This window comes from Cucumis sativus, chromosome 7 (genome assembly GCF_000004075.3).
Source record: "Cucumis sativus cultivar 9930 chromosome 7, Cucumber_9930_V3, whole genome shotgun sequence".
Lineage (NCBI taxonomy): Eukaryota > Viridiplantae > Streptophyta > Magnoliopsida > Cucurbitales > Cucurbitaceae > Cucumis > Cucumis sativus.
The window spans coordinates 5295779-5305841 of record NC_026661.2 but is presented as its reverse complement, the minus strand read 5'-3'; the positions used below and the strand labels follow the sequence as shown (position 1 = coordinate 5305841).

General features: G+C 34.1%; 2 protein-coding genes and 1 non-coding gene across 3 annotated transcripts; all 3 read right to left on the bottom strand.

Annotated features, from left to right (window-relative positions):
- Positions 1-1303: 1303 nt before the first annotated feature.
- LOC101204685 (thioredoxin M3, chloroplastic) lies at positions 1304-3986 on the bottom strand. The gene is made up of 2 exons (XM_004136929.3): positions 3646-3986; positions 1304-2053 (listed from the first exon to the last, which is right to left on the bottom strand). Exons 1-2 carry the CDS (start codon positions 3821-3823, stop codon positions 1734-1736), a joined length of 498 nt encoding a protein of 165 aa, XP_004136977.1. The 5' UTR covers positions 3824-3986; the 3' UTR covers positions 1304-1733.
- A 274-nt stretch (positions 3987-4260) lies between these two features.
- On the bottom strand, positions 4261-4333 carry TRNAR-UCU. Its single transcript has one exon. It is a non-coding gene; the product is annotated as a tRNA-Arg (tRNA).
- Positions 4334-4581: 248 nt separating this feature from the next.
- LOC101204438 (methylcrotonoyl-CoA carboxylase beta chain, mitochondrial) lies at positions 4582-10006 on the bottom strand. The gene is made up of 10 exons (XM_004136928.3): positions 9697-10006; positions 9499-9618; positions 8835-9269; positions 8657-8747; positions 8121-8362; positions 7864-8028; positions 6731-6805; positions 5751-5882; positions 5086-5142; positions 4582-4992 (listed from the first exon to the last, which is right to left on the bottom strand). The coding sequence occupies exons 1-10, from the start codon at positions 9907-9909 to the stop codon at positions 4789-4791; spliced, it is 1734 nt and encodes a 577-aa protein (XP_004136976.1). The 5' UTR covers positions 9910-10006; the 3' UTR covers positions 4582-4788.
- Positions 10007-10063: the final 57 nt, after the last annotated feature.

Sequence of the window (10063 nt, the reverse complement as noted above, 5' to 3'; positions counted from 1 at the left end):
CCCCTTTTGATCAAATCCAAACAAAATCAAGACTATATACTACAATATCCAAAGTGTTGGCACATATGAAATATTATTTTCAACTTTCTACTTTACTTTGTCACTGTGATTGGTTTTAATAATATTTATTTTTATGCAAAGAAATATATAGTTTTAAAATATATAGTAAAATTGTTAATACAAATCATAATAAAACATTTTTTAATACATCGTCAACAGTAAACTTAAGATAATTTGTGTTATAGAACGAAATTAGACATTTCAAAGTATAAAAACCAAAACTGAACCATTTTTGAAGTAAAGAGACTAAAATAATATTTTAACATAATTGATAATATTTTTTTGATATATTGTTAGAAACATTTTTAAAAAATACAACAAAATTTCATATTATATCATATCTATAGACTCTCTCAATAATATAGCAATGTATCGATACCTATAATTGATATAATCTAAAACTATTTACTTTGAGTCTTTCTTTATATTTCATATGAGGGTTTACTTTTCCTATTTCAAAAGGTCTATTCATTTCGTTGGTTTTGGAAAGAATCAAATTGCTTCATAAAAAAAAAAGAGTATAATTGCCTTTTCAAACAAATGTTCATATAATTTTGTTTTACGAGATTAAGGTGAAATTGAAAATGAAACTATAGAAAAAGTCAAAGGATTTTTTTTTTCTTTGCTTAAAGACATAATTAAATAATTTTCTCTTGAAAAATGTTTAGATTATATAATGTTAATTTTAATTCCTCTCTCTCTCTTTAAAACTCATAGAGAAATGTTACCTTATTTGATAGAACAATCTTGACGTTCATAGTTATTAACTAGAGTAGTACATGGCATTTTTAAATATGCGTGAATAGTAAAATAGTGAGATTCTTCGAAAAAATAGTAAAATTAGAAGCCAAGGAATTGGTGTATAAATTGAATTTTTATTTATTCTTACAAAAGGAAGAACCCTAACTCAATCCATCGTAGTTTGATTTACATAGGGAAAGAGAATTTTAATTTATATATTTATTGATTGAAGGAAGTTTCGTATTGAAGATTATTATATCAAGCAAGATAATTTCTCTTCATCACTTTCATTCTTTGGATTCAATGTACTTTGAATAATCTATATATATATAAAGGGTTTTCTAAAGTCTTCTATTATAAAAGCAATCTCTTTGCTTGTGATTACATGTATCGTAATTCAATCATGTTCATTTAATAATTGAATTGATTGCAAACAACTAAATTAATTAATATATATCTCATGGTCTATATTTAAAAAATACCATAAGAATCAGACAAAATCTTCTGATAATCTCTCTTATTTTTCAAAATTACAATATAGAGAGATTATTATCATGTAAAAGTGACAGAGTGGCCCTTAGAGAGATTATTACCAAATAAAAGAACACTCAGTGGCCCTATATCTTCAAATACCCTCTGTAAGAAAATGGTTGATGACTTGCGAATCTTCACCAAAAAGCCATTAGAAGTGAAGTGTGGAATGCAATGAAGCAATGTTTCATAACTTCACAACGAGAAGACAACACAACAATGAAGGCTATACAATCCATTCCAACTACAGTAAGAAACTTGGGATTAAAAGCTATATTTATTATATACACCTCAAGAACTAGTAAACCAGTGGAAAGCTTTGGCAACAAAATGGCCAACCAACTCGCACAATCAAGCTGGTCAACCTTACCAAAGATATCCTATTCGATTGCTCATGTCTCCTACTGCTTCAGGACCCTTTCAACGGCAGCAATATAGAAATCCTTTGGCATTGTCCCTATCACGCTATCACATTTCTCCCCATTCTTGAACAGCATAACCACAGGAACAGCCTTAATTTCGTAGTCTTCAGCTATTTGCAGATCGGTGTCGGTGTTGAGCACAAAGCATTTCAGCTTCCCATCATATTCAGCAGCTATCTCGTCGATAACTCGATGCACCATTCTACATGGTCCACACCAACTAGCATAAAATTCAACCAGGACAGGGGTTCCGCTCTCTAGAATCATTTTGTTCCATGAGTCTTTAGTAACCACCTCAGCTGGGGATGAAAATAGCAAGATTATTTAGAAAGGCATTCTGGGGATCCAAGTCTAGAATTTTTTAGACTTCAATGAGCATAAAATTTCTTAATACTAAGGTTGTTGCCGAGTCACAATAGAATAATCTAATAATGATACCATAGGTGAACATACTCTTATCAATTAGTAGTTTTCATAGTAAGCAGTGAGGTTGGTTTAAGTGCTTGTGAAGAATAATTTACTAGATAAAGAAGGCATTGACCAGGGAGGAAGGATGACTGATGCAAGAAATATAAGACTGTCATAATAATCTATTCATACAAGATACTAATTCCACAGGCAAACGTTTCCTAAAATAATTTAGCTTAAGACTTTTCTTCCCTTTCAAACAAAAAAGAGATTGATGTTGTGTGTGTGTCTGTCTGTTGTTTATTTTCTGAAAGATGGTATACAGCATGCATACTTTGGAAGAGAAAACAGATGAAGAACTAATATCAACTGGAAAACATCATTCGAAAACAAAGGTTCACTTGGGTAAAGCTTATGTTCAGTAATAAATTCAAACGATGGGGAACATACAACAAAATACAATGAATGAAAATTGACCAAGAATAATCTATGTACCATCATCTCAACAAAAAATGGGATAGAAAGTCAGAAAAGGCACTCTTCCCTTGACAGGTGAGAGCGGATAAGAACAAACATTTACTCTACAAACTTGGAATTCAAATGCACGTAAAAAAAGAACAAACTCTAAGCGAGAAAGATCTAAAAAAATTACTAACTTTTGAAAGTTGATGAAAGGAGTTACCATGCTTGACAAGCTCAACATATGGAAATGAAAATGCTGTTTCTAAGCACTAAGCAGCTACAAGATTTGTCTTAACTTGGATCTAAGGGAAGTTCTATGTGTAAATAACGGACAACAGATTGCTTTGAAACAGAATCGTCCAAGCCTTTTTTCTACTCAAATCTTCAACCATTCACCATAATATGATCGAAAACCCTAATAATCCAATAGTTAATCCAAAAGTAGCATCTTTCGGATTTCCTCTTGATAAAATCATCAGAATAAGACCAAGTCAAAAACAGGCAAAAACGTTCAAAGATTGAAACACTACAGAAGAGGAACAAAATCAAATGTTCTCCTAAAACTACCTAGAAAGTAACTAATACAATTAACGCATATTTCTTAACACATTAAACAGAAACGAAATTCTTCTATTTCAGGAATATACATCATTCCAGCTAGCTTTACACCGCAAATTTAAGAATGGATCTCGAATTAACACAAACAATGCCAACATTACTTTAATCACCAGTAAACTAACAAAACAAATCACATGATAAGATCGTAATTAAACCCAATCTTCTAACATGTAAAACAAAGTCAATCTCGCTTAGTCATTTAAATTTCCATCAACAACTAAATTCCTTCAATACGTAGAGCGCATTAATCATACAAAATCGCACAAATCAAGATCTAATATGTAGAGCGCAGTAAAACCTATAGTAAGTCATGTTTGTAGTAGAAAATTAAAGAAAGAGACCAAATCGGGGAGTGTAACATGCAAAGTGAGTAATAGAAAAAAGGCAGAGAGAAGCAGAAAACCTTTAGGTTGACTGATGCATTGGATGTTGAGAGTGAGAGAAGCATTTCGAGGATTAAGACGGCGATTGAAAGGGAGATTGGAAGGAGGAGAGAAAAGGCGAAGGGAATTGAGGTTAGAGTAAGGGGAAATGCGATCGGGATGAGTTTGAGAAGTAGAGAAAGAGAAGGAGGCAGCCATGGTTAAGAGAGAAGAAGGTTGTTGAGGTAATGAAGATTTGAAATGGAAAATGGCATAAGGAAGAAGATGAAGACGAAGACGAGGAAGATGGATGGAAAATTCAGTGGGCGAAGCCGGAGATTGCGATTGACGGAACGGAAGTGGAGATTTGAAGATGGCGTTTTTTATATTTATTTATATATATTTATTATGATACGTAAGTTAGGTGAAAGAGATGGGCGCTTCCCATAGACTAAACTCCAAACCAAGATATTTTTCTATCTCAACATGTGATTCTTATTTCTTATAACACTGCCTTCAAAATTAATAAATATTGTGTAAAACTTAGTGAAAAAAATATGAAACATTTAAAAGTTAAAATCTATCTTTAAAATGAACGCTATAAGGTTGGTTTGACGTCAAAAATTAAAGAAAAAAAAAATAACTAAAAGAGTATGCACGCCCGGTGGGACTCGAACCCACAATCGCCTGATTAGAAGTCAGACGCCTTATCCATTAGGCCACGGGCGCTTCTGTTCGTACGACTAACGTTAGCATCTTATATTCTTTATATAAAAGAACTTTTAGTTTGCATAGCTCAAATTATAAAAATGGCTAGGGTTGGTTTCGAGGATAACTTTGAAGTTTTTTCAGAAGAATTTGTAGTTAAAATCTAAGTAGTGAATTTGCATTCTGTAATATATGCAAATATTTTGGGCTCCCAAAGGTTAATCTAATCGAAGTCCTTCAGAATTTAAGGGTGGGTGACAAAATATTGGTGTTTGCAAGGAAAGGAGCCATCCCATTTCCATAGGGGAAATGCTCCATTATTTCATTATTTTGAATGTAAGAGAGCAGAGAGTGTTACACATGAGAAAAGTTAAACATGTACATAAAAACATCTGTGTTACACATTGAAGCAAATGAGCACCGAACGTACTTGTTGCTAATGTATAACAGAGACATATCTGATGCATAATGCAATTTTACATTCTAAATACACCAAACTTGGTATCTTCAGGGGCACGGTTCCGGGAAGCTGAGACGCACAGACCGATAATCTTTCGGGTGTCGGCTGGGTCGATGATTCCATCATCCCATAACCGAGCTGTGGAATAATAGGAACTTCCTTCCTTTTCATATGCCTCAATGACCTTCGCCTTGAACCTTTCCTCCTCTTCTTTGTCCCACTGCAAATTCAGATGCAAAGGAAAGTGTAAAACCGAAGACTTGGTAATCTTTGGGAAGCAAACTCACTTTCGTTATATTAAACTACACATTACCTGAATTCCTTGCTTCTTCTTATTGCTCTTTTCTATTTGACTCAGTACACCAGCAGCCTATATAATGCAAAGTTAGCATTTTATCGAGAAATTGGTGAGTTTTGAAATGAGTATGCCGAGATGGTTGACAAAGTACAATTCTTAGAAACATGACAGAAGATAAGGCATACGCATGAATAGGAAACAAGTAAACATCATGAGGGGAATCTGATACATTTCACCACTAACGAACATAATCCTTTTTCTTTTCTTTTTACTAAAGGTCTAAAAAGGAATAATTCAGCGTACATGATTCTCCCATCAGATGTAAGAAATATGATAGCAAGACGCAATGTAGTTTACGAGATAAGCTCCCAGGACCACAAATATTAGACTACAATATGATCACAAATCAGAAATCTAAGGTCTCATAATCATTTTGCTTTTTGTTTTCTATTTTTGAAAATTATGCTTGTTCTTTAATTTATATGTAAGTTTTTCATCTTACTTAAAAATACATGTGAATTTTAAGCAAAATTCGAAAGAAAAATCAAGTTTTTTTTTAAAAAAATCTGTTTCTAAATTTTGGCTTGTTTTTTAGACATTTTTGGAATAAAACAAGAAAATTAAAGGTCAAGTTGTTTTGGATAACTTCATATCCAAGAAATATAAAGTACAAAACCTACCTGAGCACCACCCATCACAGAAATTCGAGCATTTGGCCATAAGAACAAAAAATCGGGACTATATGCACGCCCACACATTGCATAATTTCCAGCACCAAAGCTTCCGCCAACGAGGATGGTAACTTTTGGGACCTATTCTCGTCAAATGGAATTAAGTGAGAAGATAAAATCAGTCAAAAACTATTTCAATAGCTAGTATGTCCTTTCTTTTTTAGTATCAAATCGTAGGGATAAAAAATTAATCCCCACAGGTAATAATAGTTCTTGTAGTTTATAAGAAAACAAAAACAAACGAGTAGTTAAAATCCTTGTGGATTTTGTTTAGACAAATTTATCAGTAGAGTTGTAGAATGGGTTCTTAGCGACATAAGAGTAATATTTACAACCTCTAGTTTTAAGTCCAAGCCATCAATTGTCGAATATTCTAAATTATTTATAATTAAACTAGATATATATTCTCTAAAATCTCAAGAAACCTAAAGAACTATAAGATATCCAATATAACAAAGTTTGACAAAACCAAGTATCTGCTGGCAGAGGACAGACTATTAGGCTATTAGCACAGTACTATACAAGATAATAACGACATCTGTTTAAACCTCTATCTTGCGACTAGGAAGATTCCCAAGAAAGCCTCTCAATTAGTTGAAAGATAAGACACAGAACTAGATAGTTGAAGGGGCCATTTATTCACTCAAAGTACGGTCAAAGAGCAGAAAATATTGAATAATCAAAAGAATTTCCATCAAATTTCTGATGTCCTTAAAGATATTTATTTCGGGTACACTAAATACCCACAAAATGGTGAGAACAAAGTAACCCATTATCTTAGCCCTTTTCCTAGGTACCACCAATCACCATCCATCAGATAAATATCTTGTCTATTTCCACGGGTTCTAGGATAATGGATGAGTAGATATTATTCGTACACTCGGGCCATTAAAATAATTTTTAATAATAAGAAACGGTTGGAGACTGACCTTTGCACAAGAAACGGCCATGACCATTTTTGCCCCGGATTTTGCAATACCATTTGCTTCAGATCTTGAGCCAACCTGCCAAACTATGAACATCACCTACCATATTCTACCAATCTTGACCACTTCAATTTAATTAAGAAAATACTAGTGAAACTAGAAGTATTTCCACATAAAATGACAAGAAGTATAAGTACATCAACCATTCTATCTGGAAAAGACAAACACACAGTATAATACTATAATTCATTTACGCACATGGGAAAAACGAACAATGCTTAAAACTTCAAAGATGAGAAAACAGAAAATTATTTGAAGATAACAATTGGATTTTATTGAAAATCTGAAAGAAAAAGACAGTTCTAGTTTAAAATAAACCAAAATGGCACCTAACATATCAAGTGAAACGACGGTAAAAGCATATGCAATAAAAGATTCTGATAACTTAAGCCTCCCATTCACCTTACATATGCTAGAAGAAGAATGTCTAAAGTTGAGTGAGAAATGTAAAAGGTGTTATTGCATTGAGGATGGACTTGGCTTTTGTGCAAACACTGTTAGAAGTTGTTGGCCTAACAGAATAAACAGGAAGCGTTAATGTGATTGATAATATGTTTGTGTTAATTAGCAGTAGGAGTGATCCTAAACTGTGTTTCGAAGTGTTTGGCTCTGTGAACTTCTTTATTTTTTATTTTTTATTCTTTTTTGCAGTTTTAAATATGATCGAATTCTTTGTGTTTGCCTCCTATCAGATATACTTTTCAACTATTATTCATCTATCTAGAGAAAGCAAAACAGTTCTATATCATTAGTTCAAAAGAAAGACGATTGAATGCACATTTTTTTCTGTTATATGAAAGTCACGCTGCATATATCTAATTCAAACCCTTGACCTTTTACCAGTAAAAGGACAGCCATTATTGGGCTCAATGTAAAACACAACGCAAGGATCTTAGATTCTGAATTGTAAGTTAAAAAAAAATTACAGTTTGAAAATCTTAATGATATAATGAAGTCATCTAGGAAAATTCTAACGATGGTCTTAAATCACCAATTGGCCCAAAAGCTTAAGATGATGGGTGTAGGCAAATCTAATATAATATCTAACACATGGTACTTGAACCTACATCACATACCATAAAGCCAGTGATATTCTGAAGAAAGACCAAAGGAATATTTCGCTGTGTGCATAGCTCAATGAAATGTGCCCCCTTTAAAGCAGATTCGTTAAATAATATCCCATTGTTTCCAATAATTCCTACAGGCTGACCATAAATTCTGGCAAAGCCTGTAACTAGAGTCTGCAATCCATACAATTAAGATCGTGAAATTTAGAAAGATAAAAAAAGAAGAAACAAAAAGTAAGAAATTTAAGTCTTATAAATGTGCTCACTGTTCCATATAGTTTCTTGAATTCATCAAATTCACTTCCATCGACAATTCGAGCTATGACAGAGCGAATATCAAAAGACTGCTTATGATCAGTTGGGGCAATAGACCGAAGTTCCCTGACGTCATATAATGGCTCCTTGAAGCCTTGGTTTATGTTTTGCTGTCCATTTATCAGACCTTCTTTCCCAGCCATGTGCAAGTTCTTAACGATGCTTCTCCCAAGAGCCAGTGCATGCATTTCATCTGCAGAAGATTGTAAATTACATTAGTCACTTGTATAAATGAACAAGCTGAGATTTCATCCCCTTTTGCTAAGTTTTTACATTGATTTGTATGTGAAGCACAAAAGGACTACACATCACACAAATTTCTCCAAAAAAAAAAAACATTAGGTAATATGATATAATTTACAATATTGTTATGATGCTAGTAAACAGCAAATGCATAAATGTAATTTGACAAGGAAAGACAAATTGAAACTGTAATAACCTTACAAGTTATGAAATTTACACTCAAAGCACAAATGTTATAAAGTACCTTGAGCAAAATAGTCAGACACTCCAGATGTCTTGCAATGTACACTGGCACCCCCTAAGTTCTCTGCAGATACTTCCTCACCTGTAGCAGCCTATTTTAACATCTTATTTAGAAGAAATCTAGAATTAGAAACAAAGCCTCCCTTTAAATTTAAAAAACATTAATGAGAGGAACTGACCTTCACCAATGGTGGACCGGCAAGAAATATAGTGCCATTTCCTTTGACCATCACACTCTCATCTGCCATTGCAGGAATGTAAGCACCCCCAGCAGTGCAAGAACCCAATACAAGAGCTATTTGAGGAAGGCCTTGAGCAGACATTACAGCTTGGTTATAAAATATTCTGCCAAAATTATCCCTATCAGGAAACACCTCGGCTTGCTTCGGAAGGAAAGCCCCTCCACTATCAACCAGATATATGCAAGGCAAGTTGCATTTTGCAGCAATCTCCTGAGCCCTCAGATGTTTCTTGACAGTGATGGGATAGTAAGTCCCTCCTTTCACTGTAGGATCATTGGCCACAAACATACATAGTCGTCCATGAACAGGGCCTATTCCAGTGATTATCCCAGCAGATGGCAAGGGCTCATCATACAGTTCGTGGCCTGCGAGCTACCCCATATTTCAAATGGAATGAAGACATACTTAAATGAAAAAGAAGACCCAGATCAAACAAATGATAGAACGATAGAAATATAATAATAATAATAACAAGTCATCGATCAGTTAATAATTGATAACATAACAGTTTTTCCAGTCAAAACAAGTGAAAAAACGAAATTAAGCCGTTCTCCTGCCAAAAACAAGAATCACAGCAATTAACAAGGTAACCAACAAAAACCTGAGAAAGCTCGAGGAAGGAAGAGCCAGGATCAAGAAGACGATCAATCCTTTCTCTTGGAAGCAGTTTATTCCGACTCTTATTTCTCTTGACAGCTTCAGGCCCACCCCCCGCTAGAACCTATAAGGCAGTAAAACAGTCAAAGATCATGCAACGTCCCAAGAGAAGACACGTATAACCCAAACACAAGTAGTAGACCTTGTTAATGTGGGAACGAAGCTCGGAAATGAAGCCGTCCATAGCACCGGAATTGCGAGCGAAGTTATCGGAGCTCCGATCAACTCCATCGGGAAGGACAGCTATGCAAAATTCCCTCTTCCGAGGGAGAAGAAGCTGGGGGAACAACGATAACCATGAATTCGAGGGGGAAGAGGAAGAAGAAGCTGCTCTTCTCGCAAATGTTCTCAACATTTTGCTCGGAGTTGTTGGTTCCGATCAAAGATTAGTCCTTCATTTTTATCTTCCTCCAATCTGACCTGTAACTCCTATCCGATTAAGTTTTTTCGTAAATATATAAATAATATATATAAAATGATTGAAAAAGCGAACCTCAAAGCTTCAAGTA

Bases quoted from the DNA above. Each gene is read 5' to 3' on its own strand.
- LOC101204438 (XM_004136928.3), bottom strand. From the start codon at position 9,909: ATGTTGAGAACATTTGCGAGAAGAGCAGCTTCTTCTTCCTCTTCCCCC. The intron at 9,270-9,498 runs GTTTTTGTTGGT...AATATGGGGTAG, and splicing joins CCTTCCTCGAGCTTTCTCAG to CTCGCAGGCCACGAACTGTA. The intron at 5,143-5,750 runs GTAGGTTTTGTA...TGCATTATATAG, and splicing joins CTGTGATGGGTGGTGCTCAG to GCTGCTGGTGTACTGAGTCA.
- LOC101204685 (XM_004136929.3), bottom strand. From the start codon at position 3,823: ATGGCTGCCTCCTTCTCTTTCTCTACTTCTCAAACTCATCCCGATCGC. The intron at 2,054-3,645 runs GTTTTCTGCTTC...TTTCATCCCCAG, and splicing joins ATGCATCAGTCAACCTAAAG to CTGAGGTGGTTACTAAAGAC.